The sequence below is a fragment of the Morchella sextelata genome (assembly GCF_020137385.1).
Source record: "Morchella sextelata strain SCLS chromosome Unknown scls_8, whole genome shotgun sequence".
In the NCBI taxonomy this organism is placed as follows: Eukaryota; Fungi; Ascomycota; class Pezizomycetes; order Pezizales; family Morchellaceae; genus Morchella; species Morchella sextelata.
The window spans coordinates 509031-534201 of NW_025408623.1; the positions used below are offsets into that span (position 1 = coordinate 509031).

General features: G+C 45.5%; 5 protein-coding genes across 5 annotated transcripts; 3 read left to right on the forward strand and 2 right to left on the reverse strand.

Annotated features, from left to right (window-relative positions):
- Positions 1–577: 577 nt before the first annotated feature.
- Positions 578–1217, forward strand: H6S33_012359 (uncharacterized protein; the record flags this gene model as incomplete). The annotated part of the gene is made up of 3 exons (XM_044843701.1): positions 578–695; positions 766–908; positions 972–1217. The coding sequence occupies 3 exons, from the start codon at positions 578–580 to the stop codon at positions 1215–1217; spliced, it is 507 nt and encodes a 168-aa protein (XP_044695008.1).
- A 6509-nt stretch (positions 1218–7726) lies between these two features.
- On the reverse strand, positions 7727–9960 carry H6S33_012360 (uncharacterized protein; the record flags this gene model as incomplete). The annotated part of the gene is made up of 10 exons (XM_044843702.1): positions 7727–7807; positions 7870–8046; positions 8104–8598; positions 8660–8767; positions 8828–8908; positions 8985–9154; positions 9371–9468; positions 9528–9563; positions 9652–9837; positions 9923–9960. 10 exons carry the CDS (start codon positions 9958–9960, stop codon positions 7727–7729), a joined length of 1470 nt encoding a protein of 489 aa, XP_044695009.1.
- A 994-nt stretch (positions 9961–10954) lies between these two features.
- Positions 10955–12815, forward strand: H6S33_012361 (uncharacterized protein; the record flags this gene model as incomplete). Its single annotated transcript, XM_044843703.1, has 3 exons — positions 10955–11272; positions 11522–12187; positions 12696–12815. The coding sequence occupies 3 exons, from the start codon at positions 10955–10957 to the stop codon at positions 12813–12815; spliced, it is 1104 nt and encodes a 367-aa protein (XP_044695010.1).
- A 6450-nt stretch (positions 12816–19265) lies between these two features.
- Positions 19266–20347, reverse strand: H6S33_012362 (uncharacterized protein; the record flags this gene model as incomplete). Its single annotated transcript, XM_044843705.1, has 3 exons — positions 19266–19919; positions 19980–20093; positions 20150–20347. 3 exons carry the CDS (start codon positions 20345–20347, stop codon positions 19266–19268), a joined length of 966 nt encoding a protein of 321 aa, XP_044695011.1.
- A 1643-nt stretch (positions 20348–21990) lies between these two features.
- Positions 21991–23553, forward strand: H6S33_012363 (uncharacterized protein; the record flags this gene model as incomplete). The annotated part of the gene is made up of 7 exons (XM_044843706.1): positions 21991–22036; positions 22118–22290; positions 22353–22436; positions 22503–22851; positions 22906–23099; positions 23160–23361; positions 23420–23553. The coding sequence occupies 7 exons, from the start codon at positions 21991–21993 to the stop codon at positions 23551–23553; spliced, it is 1182 nt and encodes a 393-aa protein (XP_044695012.1).
- Between the last annotated feature and the right edge of the window lie 1618 nt (positions 23554–25171).

The window sequence follows — 25171 nt, forward strand, 5'->3', positions numbered from 1 at the left end:
GAAGCTTTGTTTGAGAGACAACCGTTTGTATTAGTCGGAGGGTTTGATACACACAAGTTCTTTAACCTACTCTATGTAGGATTAAGACATCCAGAGTATGTAGGTGCAAAGACCATTGTCTGGCAAGTTTCACATTTGTTATTGTGCCATCATTCCCATCTCAACTCCAGTGCGTGTAGACTCTCGAGATCTCTTATAACCACGTTCCAGTGCTCAGGACGGTAAGAAATCTACCAATCCTCGCGGTCCGTTTCCGGAGAATTAACCACCGTGTCCGTCAACGCGTAGGATTCCTTGGCGGCAACACACCCAACGCGACACAACAACGCCTTTCCCCAACCCAACCTCTCCCCTTTGAACAAGCGTGTTGGCCTCCAATCTCCAATTCTTCAATTCTCAGCCAGCCAGAGTCAGACCGTCTACACCCTTCCCTTCCCTTCCCTCCCCCTCCCCCTCCCCCCTCCACTCCCCCCCCCCCAACCGAGTCAAAATACCCCACTGGCCCATAAATAAAAATTAAAACCACTACCGCCTACCACCACCATCTAGCTTCTGCTACCCGCCCGCGCGCCCTATAATGCCGCCAAAGCCCGCCCCCAGGCTGCGAAAGACGATCGCCAAAACCCCCGTCCGCACAAAGCCCTTGAAATCCACCGCTAATTCTGCATCGGCCCGCTCTCTCCGACGGGGTTCAAGTACGTACTCATCCTCCAGGCGAAGAGGAAGAGGGAGAATAGAAATTGACTGAATTAAAAAAAAAACTAGTTCGTGCTGGTGATCCTGTCCCCGCCAACATCCGTGGTGGTGCACCTCGCCGTTGGCGCCCTGGAACAAAGGCGCTACGCGAGATTCGTCAATACCAGAAAAGCACCGACCTCCTGTTGAGAAAGCTCCCATTTGCCCGCCTCGTACGTCTTCATCTCTGCATAGTACTGAGTTGATCGAGCAGACTGCTAAACCAGATGGGATAGGTTCGTGAGATTGCTCAAGATTACACCAACGCGGCACATCTCGGGGGTCTCGGCGGTGGAGGAGTCGATTACCTCCGTTGGCAAAGCACCGCGATACAGGCGCTTCAAGAGGCCGCTGAAGCATACCTCGTGCATTTGTTTGAAGACACCAACCTACTTGCAATCCATGCCAAGAGGGTCACCATAATGCAAAAAGACATTCAGCTGGCGCGAAGGATCAGGGGCGCGTGGGGCGGGTTAGGTTAGAAAGAGAAGGGTGAAATATCCTGATTCTGGCGAGCTGGGGGGAATACATATCGTTCTTTGGTGTTTGGTTCTTTTTTTTCCTTCTCTCTCTTTCTCTCTCTTCTTGATTCCTTTTTTTCCAATGCAATCTCTGTAAGAAGAGTAGTTTTTTTGGGCGGAGATGTAAATTACATGTATGTCCTTTTTTAGTATGTGTTTTGCCCATGATCGACTTGACTTGACTCGATGATCTCTCTCCTTTGAAACTCCATGGAAAATGCCTCCTGTTGATTTGTTTATTTCCTCGTATGTGTGTTGTGTGTGGTATATGGACTATTTTTTCAAGAAGATTTGAGTTGGTTTATATATGTGTAAGAAGGTCCGAATTTCTTATTATAACCAATATATTGTTTGCAGTGCTTTTCCTGCTTCGTAGAAATATGTAATCTGTATCATTGACCTTCGAGTGATGGTGCGTGATTGAATCTTGAATGCTGTATAGCACTTACCACTATTGCTGGGTGTAGACTATTATGACTGTAGTCTAGCGATACGTCATCTTGGTGACTCCTATGTAGCCGAAAAATCTTCATTAAGCCCGTCACTATAAATATCCCTAGCCTAGCACGCACAAATTAGCGATTGATTAAGCTTGACAAAGATACATGTACCTAAGGACAAAGAAAACAGCTTTTATTTTCGCGTGGAATAGTCAGTGATGTCAAAGACTATTGGAATAAAGATCCTTAGGCCGATGGGGTGATAGGTATATATATATACTGTGTACATTTCTCGGGCGAACCCCAACATGGTCGGAAATGTCACTACAAAATACAAAGTTCCGCCCCTCTTGACTGTCCGCCTCTCTCCCTGATAATCCATTATTAGATAGCGGTTTCTAATGTTTACCTTAGCTAGACCAGGGGAGATGAAAGAAAGACCTCAAATCATAGTTATGTATAAGGTTGACCGAAGCCATGGAGGTATCGATATGAGAATACATTTTCTTGTGTAATTAAAGTTCTGCATGAAACCGTGTAAGCGGCGATAAACAAAAGGTAATTCATCTCAAACTCTATACATGTGCTCAAACGTGTTGAGCTTATGATAAAATCCGAGCCTATTCTAGTCTTCATCGGGCCGGGAAGTCTGTGTCCAATATAGATAAGTCAAGAGGCGGTTTTAGATTTCGAGAAGGTAGCTCAAGCTCCCAGGCTCGGATATATCGAGTCTCTCTTCTTCAAAGTGGCTGAACGAAAGCTTGAGCTCTAAGATTAGGTGAGCCAAATATTTGGGTCATATTTTAGGCCATTTGAACTTGTCCTAAACCAAAATTCCGTCTGGATATGTAAAGTTAATATTCTTTATAGGGCAGAAAACTCAGGACCCGACACGCTGTTTTTTTTTTTTTTTTTTTTGGTTGTGTTTGTTCCCTCTTATTCCTTAGATTGGTATTTAGATATATTTCTAATAAGGATACAAAAATTTTGGTCTTGGCCGTATATTCTTATAACGGATGTCGTCTATACAATGTCATGAGTTTTGGCGTCGGTAGATGGCTTTTCTTTGAATTTCCCCAATTAGCCCACGTACACATGTATATATGAGGTTCCTATGATATATCAACAGCTGCCAAGTATCATATCACAGCGGATGGATTTCACCAACCTTGTCTCCTTGAAGGATCATAATTATATTTTGCGAGGGTTAGCCATCGATTAATTAAATCTGGCTTACATATACACCTACGTCCGATACTTTGAGAAGCCCCCACCTTCTCCCCTCCTCCACCCCCCACCCCTCTTCTCTTCAACCAACCATACCACCCGTCTATCACCAGATACAATGCGAAGAGGCTGGATTATTAGAGAGCTTTAGCTACTCGAGGTTGAGCACTCGGTCAAAAGCCCTGCATTTCTTATTGACTACATCCTTGCAAGTCCTCTGTCCAACCTTTCCGACTTATTATTCAACTCGCGCAACACAAACTCACAAATTGAACTCTTTGCGGTATTGATGGGACAGAAGATGATCTTCACGTCGCCTCATATGCTTTAATCACCTCGCGACTTGTTCCGGGGATTACTGATTCCCCATCAACAGCTCATCATGGACAGGTCAATCCACAGCGTCTCCACTTCCTGCTAGAAGTACATGTCAGAGTCCAATAGGGCATTTAAGAAGAGTCTAATTACTTACAGTGTAGCTGCTAATTGGTCTTAAGACTCTCAAACTCGCGCCCTGGTCAGTGCACACACCTCACCTGGTTGGATAATTTTATTGCCTTAAAGAGGCAGTCTACGAATTCGAGAGCCACATCCGTCCAAAACAGCTTATTATCTATATTCAGACATTAGCTGGTTAGCTTTTGAAATACAGAGCTAATGCTGCTTATGAGTACTCTACATGTAGAGAATACGGGTAACGGTTTCACTAGCAGAATCTTCTTTGAGGAAGGTCAAGATCTACTAGACGTACAGCACTAGCAGCAGTGGGCCATACATTTTCTCTCGCTTTAAATACACATTTAAGCTTAGCCCGGCCAGGGAAAATCGTAGGCCAAATTCTCGAGTTTACATGGACAATGTTATCTAATTTCCTTTCTCGGCCCGAGATTTAAACCATTGAGTAGGAATCGGCACCACAAATTCTCCTTTGCTTCCTAAGTCTAGACATTCACCTATGAGCTGGACCGCACCGACCCAAATCAACTGAACCAGTGGTGGGTGCAGGGAGAGACTACAATAAAAGCAATCATAAGTCCCTCAACTGATGAGACAAGCTTTAGCGAGATCAAAGGTCTTATATCTCGTGGTCCCGAAAACCAGACTCGCTTGAAAGCTTGGCTCTAAACCGGTTTATGAAAAATCTACAAGTCATGATTTTACGCTAAAGTATGAAGCCGCCTTAACTACCCAATCTTGTCCGATATATTCTAGTATTATAAAATAATATATGGTAGGGGTTTGAAACCAGACGATGTTCTACTAAACTTAGAATAAGATTGGATTGGATCAGAGCTTTACCTTCCTTTACGTTACATTGACTGGGCTGAACCAGGCTGGTTGGCAAAAAGGTTGCTTCTTACCCAGCTGGCCGGTCGAGATACCGGTGCCAGATCTGACTGATATGCATATGAGCAACCATACCTGATCCTACGCAGCACAGGTAGAACTCTACTGGTTCGATGCCTCGGATGATATTTGATGAGCAATGATTTTCAAATCTTTATTCACGGAAGATACTTCCTTTACCTGTTGAGTGAGTTCCCTACATATCCACCGAGAATATCGCCTACAAATAATTCTTGGCTGCAGAGTTGGCGCCAGTTTGTACGTGTTATAAGACGCCAATACTCGATGCGTAGATATGTCGGGGACGCTTATGCCATGATCGACAAAATGGTCTCCAGGGAGACTTTGCTTTTCTATCTTTGCCAGCAGGTCTCCCTTGGACATGGATACGATACAAAACAGTAAACTCTTTTGTTAAACAAGAGACAGCATATTTGTTTTCAGTCTAATGAAAGGAGCGTTTCAGCTGAACCCTTCTGCTACAAGATTCATGGCAGCTGAATTCACTTCACGATATATCACTCGGCCCACAAAGCTCTCACCAAAAAAAGAGCCGGCGCCAGTACCGAGATTTCACATGTGGATCTGGTTCGGGCAAAAAGAACTGTCACGCGTTAACAAGAACACATACGTCATATTCATAGCTACGCGGCACAGTTAACACTAAAACTGCACTGTTGATCAGTACATGTAGGCGGTCCTCATGACTTCTGCCTTGAGGGGCCACATACAGTATTACTAAATCACATCACCGAGGGCCCGTAATCCACATTACACACAGCCAAACAGATATAGCATTTACTATCGGTGACCTGTCAGTTTGTGGATCTGGCGCGTGTGCCTCAATTCGGCACCCTTCTAATCACTGTACAGACTGGTAGAGTAGATAACCAGATCTACGTAGCAGTGGTTCAGACACGGGCTTTCAACAATAATAACAGAGCACATACTTATGGTAGAGTCTATCAATCATGAAGTAAAGATGCTTGCGTACTCCTCTACTCTATGTGACATGCTTAATTAAGAAGGCTATCTACGGGTACTCTAGACCCCACGTCAACCACGTAAGTTCCCCGTATGTAGGGAGTCATAATTGCTTGGTTTCAGTTGCAATTACTTGGTCAACGTATTTGAGGTATCCAAAATGTGAGGACATAGATTGGCTCAGCTGGCCTGGAACTCACGCACAGTTCATTCCATTTTGAGTACTCATTTTTGTAGGCACGTAGGGAAGCATTGATTATTTAACATTCTAATCAACTTCGAATCAAACCACAAAATATTTCTTTCTTCTAAGCCAAGAACGACGTGTATCTCCATATAAGCTCTTTGATTGGTTCTTGCCAGTAGAAGAAACTCTCAAGACCCGCGCCACATTATGTGTCACACCAATTAGGCGACCAGGATATATTCCATAGCAAAGCGATGTGAGAGCTCATAAACAGATATCCGGTTGAAATGCTTACAGACTCGAGCTCGATTACTCCTTTTATCCCTTGCCAAGTTGCCTGACTTAAAGGCAACCCTTTAATTAACCAAATTGCAAACCCGAAATTGTTAGAGTATTAAGAGCCCATGCTTATGATTGTGCTATACTTCTCCCATGTATCATGTAAACTTTACGGCGTTTGTAAATACAGCTTCTATAGCGGAAACATGGTAAGAATGCTGCAGAATTAACTACAACTACATAGATTTTGCTTCATTCACTTGGATAGCGTTTGCATACTTTTGTAGGTTTATAAAGTATCCCCCAAAACATATATATCCAGGCGCCCTTTACCCGTCACGCATAACGGTCATATGGCGACGTCTTCGAGGTAGAGTATTTTAACGCATACATGTAGTATTTTTCCTGCAAGTCGTTCCACATAATAGCCCGTCCGGCTTTGAGATATGTTTATATGCAACATATTCCATTAAACTCAATTTTTGCTTAAACTGTAACGCCCCTCCCGTTTCGAGCCCGTGTGTTCGTGCAGCCGTATTACATGTAACTTTTCCTCGATACTCCTGAATTAAGGAGAAAATGGCCCACATGTTAACAGTAAGATCACACTAGTAGGTACATGCCGTCATTCATAAAGGGAATCCACCGCTGAGTGTATACACCTCTCCAGGCTTTTTTTTAAAGATCTCGCAGCCCAGACCCAGCAGACCGGTAAATTCTCCGCGGGCCCCTGCCGCCTCTGCTACCCTCCCTGGTTGAAGCATCTTTAACAGAGGATGCAACACCGCATAGCCGTTGCCGCTCCCACCCCTCCTCTTCCCTCTCCCACCCACCCACCCTTCCTTACTCCCGGAGTGCAGTAGGCACCTTTCCTGCAATATCAACGACTTTGTCCACGAGGGCATTAATTGCGTATGAGAGTACAAACATGGGGACTACTGGTATGTAGATACTGTTTCGAGTCTTGAATTGGACTAAACGGGGGATGGGAGGGGGCGCAAAAGATGAGGGACACTGTCGTGCTCTATATCCGGTACCTACACGTTGTAGATAGAGGATAGTGTTTGATAAAAACGTTGGTACATGTAGGTGAGGGGGTGGGCCGTGAGTAACCCAGGAAACTATTCCCAGGTCTTCGACTAAAATCCCCCCGAATAGTCAATTGATAGGAATTGTGCATATGTAAAGGTTTACTCCATAATAGACAAGAGTTAAAGGTTATCAACTCCAGTTATAGGATGCTGTATACGGTAGAAACATTGCTATAGCATAGACTTGTTTATTACAATAGTTACATAGTTACAGTCTTGCATGCATCATCATTACCACAACGGTACGTACATGTAACTAAAGGGCTTGATAAAGGCGAAACAAAATTTAATACAGTCTTTAACCAGATGATGACGGGCACTAAGTAGGCGTTGGCGGACTAAACCAAAAAGAGGGAAAGAGAGCAGTGCAGCCAAGCTCTTTTCATTGGCTTAAACTCACTGTCCGCCAACACCCAGTGTCCACCAACACCCCATAAACGGCAGTACATTCTAGCCGTCTCATCCACTGATCTATAACAATGTTACAACCGAATCGAGCCCGTACGATCCTTCAAGCGTGGTTTGTTATTGTTCAATAGTAACTAGAGTACATGCACATACGTATCATTGGTGTCGAGGAAGATAGCCGAAATTCGTACAAACATCTTGTGTCAATTTAGGTATATGTATACTCACGATACCACACTCAAAGATAAAGAACCCCTCGCCCCCCCAGAAGCTAAGAATATTTGTTTTATTGCACTAGTATCTACTCTAGTAAATTCGAGGAAAACTCCATGCCACAAATTATTAATGCCGTGAACTCCCTCCGTCATCAAACTCAACCGATAGTCCAAAGTACAAACCTAGTATAACACCTGTATTTATCCACCCTCGCCCAGCAGAAGAGTCCAGAGATTTACTGGGTACGGGCAAGATATAAATTATGTATTCCAGAAATAACAATTGAAAGCCCTAAGGGACATAAACTCCCTTTGGGTTAGTGTGGGGGACTGGAATTCTCTTGGATCTATTGTTATAACTCTCGGGGATGATCTATTTTATTATATCAGCAGCCATTTCCTTACCTTTAGAAAATATCAGGCATCGTGACTCACCTCAACAATCTCATTCCTCGGGAATCTCAAAGTAGGGATGTCAGAGGTTGAACAGGCCATAAGGTATCCGTAGAGAACTCTCAATACGCTCTCATGAGCAATAATAAGGAGATCATTCTTTTCCCTTTCAAGTTCGAGGATGATGGGTTCCATACGAACGGCAAGATCGTGATAACTCTACAAGGTTTATAGTAAGTGTCATGAAGGTAATTTCATAGCAGCATAAGACCATACCTCGCCCCTAGGGAATCTGTGATGATAAGGGTCCACCTGATGTCTCTCCCATTCATCAGGATACTTCGCCCGAATCTGCCTCTCTGTCATTCTTTCAACATCTCCTGGGTTAAGTTGACTCATTTGCGGTCGCTGTTTGACCTTGAACCCACTCTCCTGCAAGTACGTTGCAGTCGCAACGGTCCTACGTCTAGTGCTAGTCCAAACCGTGAGTGGTTTAAGCTCCTCTGGACTTCCTCCATTGGCAATAAAGGCCTCCCTCTCTTTGTTTCTATTTTCTAGTAATGCTTCGCCAAGGCGCTTAGCATACCCGACGCCCTCTTCACAGAGATCGCCATCAGCTTTATAAGAGTCATCCTGTGAAGAAATTCCTGCCCTGGCAAAGTAAGTCTGGCGAGATTTGATATGCAGGTTCATCAAATAAAAGACAATCCTGTTTGGAAGATATCCAAAACGGCAGTTGTTGACAATTATTTGTTCCCCTGCATTGATCATCTAATATCACTCGGTATTAAGCTCTGGGCAATATATCAGGCCAACCGAGACTACGACGAACCTTGATATAATTCAACTCCTTTTCCTCCATCGTTTCGAAATGGGGAATCTTTGCGTTCATTCGAGTTATATAGTCCTTGACAGCATCTTTTTGGTCCCAACCTTGGTACTATTACAGATAAGTATCGTTCTACACTATCTTACTCTTGTAACGGAAGGGTATACTAACATCAGGTGAAGATATCTTGACACTTCGAACATTTTCCTCGATAATTTTTGGATTATCGACGTATGATTCAATAAAGATTGTCTTGAAAACACGAGTTCGTCAATATGGATATATGGAATAGCGGGATAGTACTAGTTATATCGCAAAGCCCACATACCTGGATATCATGTTTCATGAACTCTTTTGCGAGCTGCTTACGCCCCATAGAAGTAGGGTTGACTGCATCATAGATTGCCACTTGGCCCATCTCGTGGTCCAGGAAATGGTACAAGTCAAGTCTACATTTCTGGAGGATAGTTTGCCGCAGTTTGACCGAAGAGGGCATCGCTACAGAAAAACATTTGTTAGTATAATGAGGTATTAATCTAAATTCGTCGTCGGCAGTTGAAACAAAATGGAGAGGGTGTCATTGTTGTGCTAATGCATCGAGTATGTGCAGATATCAAAAAGTGACGACACATAGCAGTGTCCTGCGTATAGTCGGCATACCCTAGCGAATAGGCACAAAGAAAATAATCAGGGATTCTGCATGTGGAGCCTCACCGTCAATGAAAAAGTAGTCATGTGGGACATCAACTCCTGGGCCCATGTGCGCACGACGATAATCACCAAGATGGAATGCACGGGTTTTCACACCCAACCTGCAATGCACACCTTTAAGCACAAATACACAAAATCCAGAGCTTTCGGTCGGACTTACCACCGTAGATATCTAGAAAGGGCCACAGAGACATGGCTGAATATAACTTCAATTGTCAACCTTCACTTTGCCCTTTTCCACTTGCACGTCGGTCCTCGATGGATTGGGAATGACAAGAACGCACGTTTTTCCTCTAGCCGGTAAACCAACAGTTACTATTGCAATCTTTCCGGAGTGAAATAACCTTCCAGACTCTGTTGAATATAACTGAGCCGGGGCCATCTCGCTGTCGAGCGGAATATTGTGTATCGCATCGACGTCGATATTGGATTTGCGACGCAGAAGGGAGTTTCCAGTACCATCACTGGCACTATAGTCGTAATCAGACGCAAAATCAAACCAATCTACAGTTAGAGTCATGATTCAAGGGAGTATCATTCGGTGGATAATAATACAAGGGGACAAGGACGGCTACGGGAGGATGTGGAAACATTGTGAAAGAACCTCCAGAGAGCGAGAAGGGGGATACAAAAGGAAAAGGGAGCGGTACGAGAGATATGATTTAGTTGCAGCAGCCATAATTTTTTGTATTCAGTGGACGAATGAAGATGTCAATATCCACCACGAGGTGGGTGAGCGGGTCGCGAGAATGAGAAAGATAGCGATAAACGGGATGACAACGATGAAGCGAGGTGTTTTAACTATGTGCTATGTGCACCCGAAAGAAAGAAAGAATCACCTCAATCCTTTGCCCAAAAATATGGATAAAGGCAAAGAGCTATGTAATGTGGTAGGGGGTAGTAAGTATTGAATGAGTGCACGAGAGAGAAGACAGAACGGAATATCTGTGATAAGGGAGAATCGACAGAATTGCTTTTTTGTAGGCGGAAACGTAGCATGTATCTATATAGCTCTTTACATACGTATTGTTTTGATAGCTGTACCTATCTGAACTCATATTCTAGAGGTGTCTGGGCACGGGGTTGCTTGCTACGAATCCCAGGTTATCTCTGGCTGCTACTGCCGTAGAGTTCGTAACTTTATTCACTTTACTCTTCCCCGCGCACCCGGGCCGAACATCAAAATGTGGCCCCGCTGCGGCTCTTGTTACGTAATTTCGCTGTGCCATTTGTGAACGTCGTCGGACAAGCCAACGACGTCAAGAGTTCCCCTCCCCGTGCCCAGTAATTCTCCCGTCGACCGGAAACTGCAGCACTGGAAAACGAGGATTCACTGAGCAAAGCAAAGGAAACGACTAAAAAATAACAAGCCGTCGCAAAAAAAGTTACGTCGACATACGGCTCGCTTCGTCAACCACCTCATTACCAACCTCCATTAGTGTCCTACGACGACCTTTTGCTTCGATATCCGTTCCATCAATCCAATCCTTTAGAATTATCGACCTCGGAGGGCTGTTCTCTGAGGAAACCGATTCGCTCCCCTTCTCGTTCAACCCCGCAATTTTTTTCTTCAAACACCCCTCCGCGATGTCATTCATCATGGATAAAACTATGCTCCCTTCGTTTGTGACTGAAAACCCGATTACACACGCAATTTCTACGCTCTCTGAGAATTTCCACGAACGAAGAGCAACTCTCGGTTTGACGAACCCGGGAACTATCGAAAATATCTCACGTGAGGCTCTGAAAGATGTATTCTTGAACAACTTTCTTTTTTCGGGCATGCGTGCCGATCTTTCAAAGAGTTTCAGCATGGACCCAATATTCCAGACCTCGCATTCGTTTGCCATGGGCGCCCAGGGAATTCCGCCATACACCTTTGCTGCACTATTTGGAAACAGTAAGGTTAGTCGTTTCTATCATCACCCATGACTTATTTGGGATTATTCCGGTCTCGGTACATGTAGTGGAGAGAGAACATCAAAGCTATTAGTATCATGGGAAAATGCATTAATACTTTGCTTGGATTTTTTTTTTTTTTTTTTTTTTTTTTTTTGGTTTTGCTTCATCGGGAACTCCATGTGGATAGGAGCCTATCTTGAAAAGTTTTCGTGTCACAAAGAACCTTTTACTGATAGAATACCCTCAAACCAGACTTTCCTTCAGGCCAATATTGACAATGAGGGTCAACTTTCTGGACGTGCCAATTACCGTTGGACCCCAGCTCTCGTTTCTAAACTTAACGTACAGCTTGCTCCTCCGTCGATGTCTAGCCAATCTGTCTTTACCATGGACACAGAGTATACCGGTGCCGACTTTTCTGCAGGCATCAAGTCTTTCAACCCTTCTCTTCTCGAAGGGACCCTTACTGGAATTTTCATCGGCTCCTACCTCCAATCTGTTACCCCAAATCTTTCACTCGGCCTCGAGTCGGTTTGGCAGCGCCAAGCTGCTTCAGTAGGCCCTGAAACCGCCCTTTCATATGTTGCACGATACGCCACCAAAGATTGGGTTGCATCTGCGCAATTGCAGGCACAAGGTGCGCTCCAGGCCACGTACTGGCGCAGAATCGCGGAGCGGGTTGAAGCTGGTGTGGACTGCCAACTTACTGTTGCTGGAGGGATGGCTAGAAGCGGGGGTGGAATGATGGGTGGTGGTATGAGGAAGGAAGGAGTTACAACAGTCGGTGCCAAATATGAATTCCGGATGTCGACATTTAGGGCACAAGTTGATACTACCGGGAGGCTCTGTTGTATGCTCGAAAAGAGAATCGCACCCACGGTATCATTGACTTTTGTGGGTGATGTGGATCACTTTAAGGTATGTTTATTAAGATCTCTTTGGTTTCCGAATTACAGCCACCATCATACCCATCATTACCCTGGTGGGTTATGAACACACCACTTCCCCTACGTAACAATGTCCCGATTTCCTGCATGTGTTGGACTTAATCGGGTCCAACGTTGTCATCATTCTACCAGGGACTCGATGTCTTACCCCCTTCTATTTTGGTTGAAGATCACCTGCCCTTGCCCTACAAAGCTCTTTGTGCAGAGCTTCCCTTGGATTTGTCCACTGGGAATACACAATCTCCCTCCTGTCTCTTGTTCTGTTAGAGTTTCCTTTCGCGTCGCACCTTTGAGCCATCCTCTTTATCACAAGCGATCACTCCCATGTGTTTTCTACATTGCGGTTCAGTACGCAAGGGTCTCTCAGCCTTCCTACACCGGGTCTTCATTTTGAAGGTCAAGTGATTTTGTAGGAAGACGCTTGGACCAGTTACCATGACGGTGGGTACGGAAGCTAACTTGGTTTTGAACCCCTGCAGAACCAGGCGAAACTTGGATTCTCAGTGTCCATTGAGGCTGCTTCCGAGGGTTTGCAGGAATTGCAGGAACAGGCAGCCGCAGCCGGTACCGGGCCTTCGTCTCCCTCAGTACCATTTTAGTCATTTTCAATATCGAGAAAGTCACGACACCCTCGCATTGTTACTTCTAGCTTCCTAATAATGGATTTTTCTGGGCGCATAGTCAAAAAAGAATTGGACGACCAAGTCAAACTTTTGGACCCGATATACATCCATTTTTCTGTACCATTTTACGCTTTAAACTTTTTGCGCTCATTCATATCTCTCTTTTCAATGTCCATGGTAGAATTTTGCACGTCATAGATGCGGAAATTTCTGTTTGTGGGCCGGCACGTGCGCAAAAGCACTTTATAAGGTCGCGCTCAACTTTTTCTTTCTTTCTAGCTTGTGTCTATGTACGTGCCTGCAGCGTGAGTTTTTGGCGCGGCGAAGGGACGATTATGTGCATGTATATATACGATTGTATGTTTTCCTTTCGTGCCTTGTGGTAAAAGAAATCGGTGTTGTGTCCTGTATTGGTGAGTAAGTCTGTTGGTAAAATCAAAAATGAAATATCATCGAAATAGGGCCTCTGATAATCCAGTGGAACAGGTCACGTTCGGTCTAAATTTTTTCTCCCCATCTTTATCTTCGGTAACAAGATTCTGTCCAGGCACCGAGAGATATTTCGGGATACTGGAGAATAGTACGATATTAGGGCAAACCTTAGCACGGCAGCATTGACCCTATATTTTACATTCCTTCATTTCTTTTTCGTCTTTACCTTTTCGCTTGCTTGGTTGGCACTCAGGGAGGATATTCCGATGGCCTTGCATCATGTACAAATGGGGCTTGTTACGGGATCAAGATGGAGCGGCAGCGATTGCAGCCCCCTTGGGTTTATTTCTTTGGGGCCCCGGCGAGACAGGTGGGCAGGTGATCACTCTGATCACCCTTCGCAATCTGCAGCCGGGAAAATTACCATTGGCAAGAAAAGGCGGTTCATGCAGGACACAGTTATGCAATCCTTGCCTACTGACGACGAACGACCACCAACCTACACATGTGGGGTTTCTTCGTTTGATTGATTTTTTTACTCTATCCACAACAGCGAGAGTTCTGGTACTGCTACAGAGGGCCCGTCCTTTTGCATACACTTATACGTATCGCTATTCCTCTTCCTTTTTCCCCTTCCTAATTCACGCTTTCTTTCTTTCTCTTTCTTTCTCTTTTTTTTTTTTTCGGTGTGTGGTGCCTCCCCCCCTCCCGCTTGCTTCGTCCTTCTGCTTAGGGGATGAGAAGGTAGGGAGGGAGGGTCTGCTGAGTTTTTGTGGGCGCCTTTTTCATTTTTCAGAGACAGTTGGCTGCGCGGCGCATACCCTATGTCCGTCCTGCGAGATTTCATTGTGGTATGCGTTTGTTACTGTGTGCATCGTCGGTCGGCGGGGTATGTTTCTTTCTGTTTCTTTTGCTGCTGCTGGATAGATAGATAGGTACATGTGTAGGTATAGATAAGTAGGAAGTAGGTAGAGGATCCGGTCGGACCGGATCGGTAGATTAGCTCCTTTTTGCTGCTGTCGGACGACCGGTCATGATGGGCGGTCAGTGGGTTTTGTACATATGTAATAGAGGTGGGTGCTGTAAAAGAAGCAGCAAGCAGCAAGCAGGAAGCAGGAAGCAGTGTAGAAAGAGGACGATATGATACGTTGTTGCCCCATTGCCCCTCTCCCTCTCTTCTTGCTCTCTCTCTCGCTCTCTCCCCCTCGTGCACCGTACATGACTTGGCAGGCAGGCGTGAGAGTGTGTGGGAAAAAAGCAATCATGTGGCCCACGGGGAGAAGTGCCCTAGTTGTTTTTCTTGTACCTCTCTCAGTTCGGTCCAAACGTACGTGCGTGGTACGTCCACTTTAAATTGCGCGTCTTCGGGAAGGAACCGCGATTAGCGAGGTAAAGGGTCCTACGAGTTATCAGCTAAGCGACGGTGGTTGATCGCCGCTGCACTGATGAGGTGGTGTTGGTTGTGTTGAGTAGCTTTTTCTGGGATCAAGGTACGTCGTTCCGATAAGTAAATGTTTCTTTTTTCCCTTTTTCCCCGTTTCTCGTTCGCTCATTCGTGTATATGTAAGTATGTGTGTGTGTGTATGTGTGTTCTGGACGGAACGTTTGGAGAATCTCGGGGTACCAATGGTGGTGCAAGCAAGATCTCTTTTGTCTTTTGGCAGCGGGGATCTGCAACAACATGATACGTTTGTAAACAAACGACTGATTGACTGTCGACTGACGGGCGGGCAAAATCAAAGAAAAGAGACTTGTTTCCTTTATTTCATGTGGGACTACCTACCTATAACACACCTTATGAGACATCATTTGTGCCGGTCGAGGCTCTCTCTCAGCTATGTATTGGGTTGACGTGCAGCTGGAATTACAGGCACCAGTTGGCGGGTGGAGCTTGGTTGGTTGGCGACGATCAAGGGCACGCAACCCAAACGCAACCAAGCAATAACCGGGAGAGGACTGTGTGGACGATTTACCTCGATATGAGATGAACTCGTGCAGGGGAACGTCCTTGATTGGCCTGTACAGGAATGATACCTACTCGGAACCACGGCCGGCTCTGACTGTTATTCATCATTTAAAGGCATCTTTCGACTACCGTTGAAGAAGGAAGCCTAATGGGGGGAGGCGGAAAGTAAAGCAAAACAGAGAAATATAACCAGTCATCAGTTTTGATCTATCTTATATCGCATGGTCTTTATCAAAGTTACACCTCCAGGGTTCTATTACCTTGAGTGAGATGCATTTGAACGCTCGCACCACGCCTGTATGTGGGCATATGACTTGACATTTGGTGATGGTAAGTACATGAGGTATGCAGAGTTAGATGTAGTAGGGTAAAGATAGGTCGGCATGCATTTGAGAGACTGTCACTGTACGAGTATGTAGCACATACTAAGAATAACTTATTCAGACGGGAATCGAACATTCTCGCGGCTTTTTCAAATCGAATCAATGAAATACCTGGCCGTTTCCACGAAAGAAAAAAGGGACAATTTTGATTGCCGCTGCTGCCACTCGGAGTGAGTCGGTCGGTTGGCCTTAGCGGGAGCCATGGGAGCCATGGGAGGGGGACAGCGTGACGACTTTTGCGCTTTCTCGCGCGGTTGGAATAAAGCTAGCGTGGTCCTGGTTGGTCCCGTGCGGGGTCTGGCGTTAGTTTAATCCCCGTCGCTGTAGAGTATGGAGGACCTGTGTGTCGTCATGCTCAGACATCCAGCCGGGACCCCTGAAAACGGCCAAGCGTTCAAAGAAGCTGACTTGACAGGCGGACACCAGACAGAGACAGAGTGCACGAGGGGAGGGGACCCGGTACGTAGGGACAGTCCAGCCACACGGCCGGGAACGAGATTTCGATGTCTGTGGCATCATGGTTCTGGGACGACTCAATTGATGTATGGTGGATCGACATACCGACGACGGGGAGAGGGCCAGGGAAGAAGAAAAAAAAAAGTGAATGGGTGATAGCAAATAATCTGGTTATGCTTTTTTGATTTTCCTTCCCCGGAACCCACTCGCGGAGGACGATAACCGTGCTACGAGCGAACCGTTGAAAATCCGCGCGGACGCAGAAAGGCAGGCAGGTAGACAGACAGACAGATAGACGGACAGACGTGTGTGAAGTCGAGAAGTGAGATTTTATGCAAATCCCTTTCAAGGATAGGGATGATTGTTTTTGCAGTTCAGAGACGGGCTGGTGCAGGTAAAGAAATGCGTGTATCTATTTTCATGTCGCAGGGTAGATTAGGAGTCCGAAGGGAATGGTTTTGAGACGTTCAATATTACTTACACCTCTTGCTCTGCTCTAGTGCCATCCAGCTCTTAAATGTCTATCGAGAGAGGAACAGAGGCTCCTCTTCTGCGTCTACTATGGCCGTGAATATCATAAAATCCTTTGATTTGATGACGGCATTGAGGCTGGGTGCACTGGTAAGGTAAATAATGTATTCTACTCTAAAAGAGGAGGGCGAAGGCGTTGTTCGATTCAAGATAGAATCTTGATGGATGGGTACGCTAAAACGGGCGCGTGACACTCCACGAATACACATCCAACTTTGTCTCCGTGGACCGTGTCCCCCCCCCCCCCCTTCTTCCAAAACAGCGTCAGAAGATTATTTGAAAATGACGGTCCATTTGAAGAAATTTCCCAGCTCCCCACTGGTACCGACTGGATGTGGGCCTGTATCTCTCGTGATTGGTTACAAGGAAACGTTTGAGCCTGTTTGGGCTGTGTGATCTCGTCTTGTGTATGCAGACTCTGGTTTCCTCGAGTCGTCCCTCTGATTTAACGGTGATATCTCTTGACGCATATGGATTTTGAGCAAGCTGATGCTTGTATCAGTAGAGCAGCGATCTCTCAATAGATACCCTGGGCTTGTTTTGTCTTGTCTGGGTCAGTCAACTTCTTGCTTATTTTTATTTTATTTTTTTTAAACTTCGCCTGTTTTGGATCTCTTTGCTTAGGCTCCGTTTGGAGGCACTGTCTCGTAGCAACCACGGTCCCCGCAAAATTCGATTTGGAGGTTGCAAAATACAATCCGCTCAAAGTGTGATTTGGTAAGCCAAACGGTCAGTGCAACCCCATCCACCATCACCATCATCCGTCACCATCACCACTTATCTGTCACAATCACCACTTATCATCCATCACAATCACCACTTATCATCCATCACAATCACCACTTATCATCCGTCATACTTTATCTCAAGTGAGATACAATCCTACCTGATTAATATATCAAGCTAATAAAACTACTAGAGTTATAGTATTGCGACCCGCGACCTCGCGACCTCGCGACCTCGACCCACGATCCTCGCGACCCTAGCAACTTCGACCCACGACCCCGCGACCTCGACCCGTTCGACCTATACAATCTGCGTCCTCAGCATTAGCCTGCAACCTCTGAGTGTCTGGCTCTCCTACTCCCCTACTGTCTGGCCCTGCTGTCTGGCTCTGCTACTCGCCTACTGTCTGGCCTTGCTGTCTGACCCCGCTACTCTCCTACTGTCTGGCCCTGCTGTCTGGCCCTGCTACTCGCCTACTGTCTGGCCCTGCTGTCTGGCCCTCAGGCTGCTACTCGCCTACTGTCTGGCCCCGCTACTAGTACCCTCTTGTGCTACCCTCTGTCTCACTAGTCCCGAGTTCACTACCTATTCTTATCAACCTCCAGCTATTCGGCCCTGCAACCTGTTGTACCTGCAATCTGTTGTACCAGACCTTGAGAATTAGAGGCTCCGATACTTTTTGGAATGAATTCAGATGATTCCGATTCCGAGCAAAACCTTCTCTTGTTGTTAGGAGGAATTTACGGCACGACAGTTTTGGCTCCTTTAGTAAGAGAGCCGTTCAATACCTCTAAGCTTTCTGGAGAGCAGTGGACCCAAGAAGTTTTGGATTGCAATAACCCCAGATTTTTCCGGGAGGAGATGAGAATGGAACGACCTGTTTTTGATTCACTGTGCCAGGCTTTTAGGAAAGGTGGTTACTTGAGCGATTCCCGCTTTGTATCTGTTGAGCAGCAGGTTCATATGTTTACCTATATGGTAACGAACTCCGCTGTTACTCGCGTTACAGCAAGTCGTTTCCAGCACTCAGGAGAAACAGTAAATAGGTATTTCAACAAAGTTTTGAATGCGCTTGATGATATGAGTTCAAAATACATAATGCTACCTACCGAAACTGAACCATCTCGCGACGTATCAACTCCAATCGAGATTACCAGCAATCCTAAATTCTATCCGTATTTTAAAGATTGCATAGGTGCAATTGACGGGTCTTTGATTCCCGTTCGCATTACTGGAGATAATGTTCCAGCAGCAGCATATAGATGCCGTAAGGGTTTTATGGCTCAAAATATTCTCGCTGTCTGCTCTTTTGATCTCACTTTCCAATATGTTCTTGCTGGATGGGAGGGATCAGCGAATGACAGCAAAGTCCTTGAAGACGCATTGACGAAAGGTTTTACTATGCCGACCACTGGCAATAAATATTATTTGGCTGACGCTGGCTACGGTTTGACTCCGCACTTTCTCACTCCTTATAGAGGTGTTCGCTACCACTTGAAGGAGTTTGCACAAGGTAAACAAAGACCAGAGAATGCGAAAGAGCTGTTCAATTTAAGACACGCTTCCCTGCGCAATGCGGTAGAAAGAATTTTTGGTGTATTAAAGAAACGCTTTCCAGTTTTGAAGACTCAATGTGAGTACAAGCTTGAGACACAGGTGCGGTTGGTGAAAGCGCTTTGCTGTTTACACAACTTTATACGAATGCATAGCCTTGATGGTTTGGATCAGTTTTTTGATTTAGCATTGGATGAGATGGATTTGGAGAATGAAAGACTTGATTATGGGTCCAACGGTTTGAGTGATCAAGGAAGAACGATCTGGCCAGCTACAAGATCTGAACGTGATCTAGCAAGCAAAGCAAGAGACAAAATTGCCGATCAAATTTGGCGCGATTATGTTAGGTACATCTGCAACAGGGACGGATAGGTATATTTATACGCCCTCTGCAGTGTTTTCTACCCTATCTATTGTATCCGACACTGATTTCTTCTTTTTGACCCAGCCCAATTTGATATGTTCCGGTGCACTACAGAAAAAGATTGCGTGCCTGTCATCCTTCAACATTATTTCATATGCCAACATATAATCCTCTTCTGACCATTTCCCTTCTTCAACAAATTCGGTCATTTTGTCTAATGCTTGTTCGAGTTTGGTAATAGGCGGTGGGGCACGGATTTGTTTGGCCTCTTTGAAAGCTTTTGCAAGCTCATTCAAGCCCTCCGCTGCAGCATGTGTAGCAGTCCGTGGTTTCTTTACAGTTGTATTGTATGTTTGGGCTGAAATTGATGGTGGGCTTTCCGTTTCAGTTCTCAAACGTTTCCGGCTGAACATAGGAATAGGTGTACTATGCCGTGACTCGGATATGTGTAGAGGATCGTCGTAATCTGATTTTTCACCGTCTATATCCGTGTATTGGTTTTCAAAATCTTCGGTAGAAACTGGTTGTGTAGATGAAGAAGCACTAGATTGAGATTGTGTAGTAGCAGAAGCAAATAGCCCAGTCGCAACCGATTTTGAGAATATTTCGTATAACATATCATGGTGCTGTAAAGTTCTGTGTCGGAATTGCTTTGCGTCTTTATGATACTATTGTATGCTACACGTTAGCATCTGTAAATAGTACTGTTTAGAATATAAGAAAAACACCTGAATATATGTATCCCAGACATCGTCAGGAGCGGTCGGGATTTTTCTTTCAGAATCCCAACCGAAACCCGAATTCTCGCAAAGCTTTTGGAAAACATCCAATTTTTTTTTCAACTATGACTCTTATTAAATCTATGACTGAAATAATATATATGCCCATATCCACTTACTGCAAAAACACGGGTTTTAACCTGCTCTCTTTCACAACCGGGCGAAAAAACAGAGTTGAAATCTGCAGTTATCTGCACCCATGCCTCCTTCTTAAAACCATTATCTGACCGCTTGCCAGCTTTTATTTGCTTCAATAAAAGCTTTAACAATAGCTTGTCTTTTTCATCGTCCCAAACCGCTTTGGATTTTGGAGGCATTGGTTGTTGGGTAGTGCGCGCAGGATCAGATTCTCAGGCTGTTTGAGGGGTTGTGTCGGGTGCGGAGATGGAAGGCTCTCACAGAATTGAATTGGGTTGCAACAGGAAAAAAAAAGAATTGCAGGAATCATGATTCCCCGGATCCTGAAAGTGCGGATCCAAACAACAAAAAATTCCGGAACTCACATTTCTTCCGGGATCATAATTTGACCCGTTGCAACCACGATTTGGACGGCTTCCAAAAGCAGCCTTAGTTGCTTGATTGATTGAACAGCGACGCAGTCAGTCAGTCAGTAGGCTAGACGAATCAATCAGATCATCTGGGTCACCGCCGCCCAATCCATTATCAGACAGCCCCAATTTGCCTCCTGGCGCCCATTTTCTCTCTCTTCTTTCTTTCTTTGCCTATTCTCGTGCACTTTGAATTCACCCTGGTAATCTTTTTTGATCGTAGTTATTTATTATTCAACTGTCGTGAGATTTGAGATTCGACGCACGATACTTTCGGAAGCTTTCCTCAGTCGAAAAAACCCTTGCAGTCGAGTCCAGGTCCCCACTATCCGCAACAAGAAGCAAGCAAGCAACGTTGTTGACCCCTCTCTGCTGCCCACCAATACATCACAACCACATCCGGCGCTCAAGAAGCCCAAACTCTATCCGACACTAAAAGTCCTCCAAAATCCACCCACCTTTCTCCTCTCTTGCACTCGCCTGCGCAGAGCCCTGATCCACCTGCCAACCCCCCCTCCTTCTCTTCCTTCTTCTCCTGCTCTCCTTCTTCATCCATTATCGTCAATTCATCACTATCGTCGCTACCTCTTACTCACCTTCTCTCTTGCACCGTTCTCTTCTCTCTTTCTTCCCAACCCAATCCCCTTCCGTCAACCCCGCCAAACACCCTCCTCTTCACCCCACCACCACAAAACTCATTACCACAGGTCATCATCACAACCCATTATCAAGATAACCCATCCCCTTCTGTCAACAAATCCCTTTCGCTCTCACGTCCCTGTCGTCGCTGCTGTCGACTAAAGTTACCTCGCTTGCTCATCTCGGTACTTGGACGTGTTGCATAACTTTCCACCCTCTGTCTCGACCATCTCGGTATGTCCCCTTGATTTATCTATCCATCCCCCCCCCCCCAATTCAAGATCATCCCCTGTGTTTTCAGGGTCTTCTCTCCTCTTAACCGTCCTAATCATCTATTGTTAACGTAACCCGCTAATCTGCCAAACTAGCCAGCACATTCCTTGCGCCACCTAACCCTCACACTATCAGTGTTCGTGTGCAAATCATCAACCTTAGTTCTTAACCTCAACAGCTCATCACCTCCATCCTCTTCCGTCCCTTACTTCAATCGTACGCTAGATTTCGAGATTCACTCTCAGTTATAAAGCTTTTGAGGTTGGAACTGCTGGTCGTTGGAGTACTCGCTGCTCATCGACTCGGTGTTGGATCACTGTCTGGTTTTCCGTCTTTGTTGAGCGTCTTTCTTTCGTGGTTTTGCTGGTGTTCGCTGGCTGTTTAGCCCTGTCTATTTCACCCATCATCTTAATCGTTCCCATCAGTACGGCCGTTTCTTCAATTATTATATCCTTCAACCTTCATCCTCGGCATTTTCCTTTTTCACGGCAGCTGTCATAATGTCACAAAACAGACCTGCTGCCTTCTCTGGCCTGCGAATGGGAGGCAAGTCAATCAATTCTTATCCATTCTCACATATCCTTCGTGGCATATGTGTATTATATTCTTACTAACCTTCATGCACAGAGGTTATTCGAGAAAAAGTGCAGGATGGTTTGACAGGGGAGACAAGGGAGATGCAGTATACACAATGCAAGATTGTGGGGAACGGTTCTTTTGGAGTGGTTTTTCAAACGAAACTATCACCTAACGGCGATGATGCCGCAATCAAGCGTGTATTGCAGGATAAACGGTTCAAGGTTGGTATTTCAATGAAGCAAAGCAGTGTATTCGATACCCTCTAACATATACGACACTACAGAACCGTGAGTTGCAAATCATGCGGATCGTGCGGCACCCAAATATTGTTGAGCTCAAAGCCTTCTATTATTCGAATGGCGAGCGGGTGAGTGCGAGTGCTCTCATAACTCCCTTCTTTAATGGTTCCTGGTGATAGCTAACTGTTTTGTAGAAAGACGAGGTCTACCTCAACCTTGTCTTGGAGTTTGTTCCAGAGACAGTTTACCGGGCCTCAAGATACTTCAACAAGATGAAGACTACGATGCCCATATTAGAAGTAAAGCTTTACATCTACCAGCTTTTCCGATCTCTTGCATACATTCACTCGCAGGGAATCTGCCATCGAGACATCAAGCCCCAGAATCTCCTGCTCGACCCTGCATCAGGTGTTTTGAAGCTGTGTGACTTCGGTAGTGCGAAGATCTTGGTCGAGAACGAGCCCAATGTCTCGTACATTTGCTCGCGGTATTATCGTGCTCCTGAGTTGATATTCGGTGCTACGAACTATACTCCCAAAATCGGTACGGATAACCCTTTTACACTGGTTTGTGAAACGTTTCTAACTTAAGGTTTAGACGTATGGTCCACGGGTTGTGTGATGGCGGAACTGATGCTGGGACAGCCGCTTTTCCCTGGAGAGTCGGGAATAGATCAGCTAGTCGAGATCATTAAGGTCCTTGGAACCCCAACACGGGAGCAGATCAGGACTATGAACCCGAACTATATGGAGCACAAGTTCCCACAGATCAAGCCACACCCCTTCTCGAAGGTATATAATTTATTTCTTGTATTGGTGGTATTTATGGACAAAGCTCTAATGCTGCTTTAGGTTTTCCGTAAAGCTTCAACGGAGGCCATTGATCTTATCTCAAGACTCCTAGAGTACACACCGACACAGCGTCTCTCAGCAATCGAGGCTATGTGCCATCCATTCTTCGATGACTTGCGTGACCCAGCGACCAAATTGCCCGACTCCCGCGGCAGTGGTGGTGTGAAGGATTTGCCCCGTCTATTCGATTTTACTAGGCACGGTATGTTTTGTCCTTCGCTGGTTTGCATGGAAGATTTTCAATGCTGATAACTTTACAGAGCTCTCTATCTCGCCTGAGCTTAACGAGCGGCTGGTACCGCGTCATGCTCGCCCGGCATTGCTAGCACGTGGCATCGATATTGACAACCTGGTTCCGATGACTAGAGAGGAGATGATGGCCAAGCTGGATTGAGAGCGTTTATTCCCAACACATATTTCCATTCGTTCAGTTTTTTTCTTCAAAAGGCATAACGACGCCAGATGCGACAGCACAAAGGATGGTTTACGATACGATACGGCACATTGGAAATTGGGTGGCATCTTAATTTTCCGTTAAATGGCTGCTGTGGGCAAAGGTGTAGGAAATGCAAGGCTGTGTTTGCACGGTTGGGATGGCTCTTGGGTGGTGTGTGGTGACGACTACCTTTTTTTCGTTTTCTTTTGTATACGGTTTCTCTTCTCAAGCAAGCAAGCCCTTTGGCTTTATAAACCACCCAATGTTTAACTACTAGTTCAGAGGTTGTTTTTTTTTCTTTCTGAGCTGGCGAGCGAATTCATTAAAAGGTGGATTGCTTTGGTGTTGAGATAGGGTTTCTGGGCGAAAGAGAAGGTCATGGATTACCCACGTGTTCGCCAAACGAAAAAAAATTCTTAAAAATGGCGTCTTCGTTTTCGTTGTTTCATTTTTCATTTTTATTTCTCTTTCTCTTTGGCTCAAAAAAAGGTGCTGGTTATTGCTGGTGGAAGAAAGCATTATGAAGGGGTTAGGGCTAGTATCGCGCTCGATCGATGGCGTGGATCGTTGCTAAGCATCATAGCCAGCTTTCATCTGATGTATCAAGTCAGGCACCTTTGAATGGAACGGGTAACAGAGTAACGTTGGAGAGAGGGGTATTAAATGTTTTTCTATTTTTTTTCTATTTTATTATTACGGGGGGTGTATGGGTATTCCGCCTGAATTATATTTTGCTCTGTTTTCCTCTTAAGTTTCCTTTTCTCCTGGTTTCCTTTCCCTGTATTCTAATGAGCTGTCCCTTTTCTCTTGTATTTCTCCGGAAAAGAACGCAACCCATAAATTGCTCATTTATTTTTTAAACAAAAAAGTAGATGGTGGTGCTAGCGAGAGTTGTTTCATCGGGCATATAACTACATTACAGGCACGCTCCCCTCACTCACAGCTCTCCTCCATCTACCTACATACCCCCCTCGTTTCTCCTCAGCTACTATTTCCCGGGTCCCTGATTCTACACCACACTTGTGATCTCCGCTAAGAGCCCGCTTCTCTTTGCTGCAGCAAACCTCGAGGTTACTCAAGTGTTTGGAATCGATAATCATACGTATCCAGCCAGTCGATCTCCTAGTTAAATGTCGCACCAGCAGCGGAGATCGACAATCTGGAGCTGATGGAATGTTCGATTATGTTCGGGCCTCCATCCGTCTGCTCCTCCAACTTGCACAATCTTGACAAAAAAAACATGATATCCCAGAGAAGAGTGCAAAAGAGCCGCCGCCGAGGAGGGAGGAGGGGTGGAAGGGGCGGCGGCGGCGCGGGGAGGAAAAGGGAGAGGGGGGGGGGGGGTAAGATAGATAGATCTTGGAGTAACTACTAACTAAGCTACTGATAAGTACCTACATGTATCGACTAGGGTTTGAAAGGGGTCAATTATTGTAGATTGACTAACCCCAAAACCTACATGCTGGGAAATTCGCTTGAAACAGTAGACCAGAGCAAGCAACAAACTGCAGGGCTAGTATGCGGTTTTACGTATTGGTCACTGTCGATCCTTGCTTACATACAACAACAATACAAC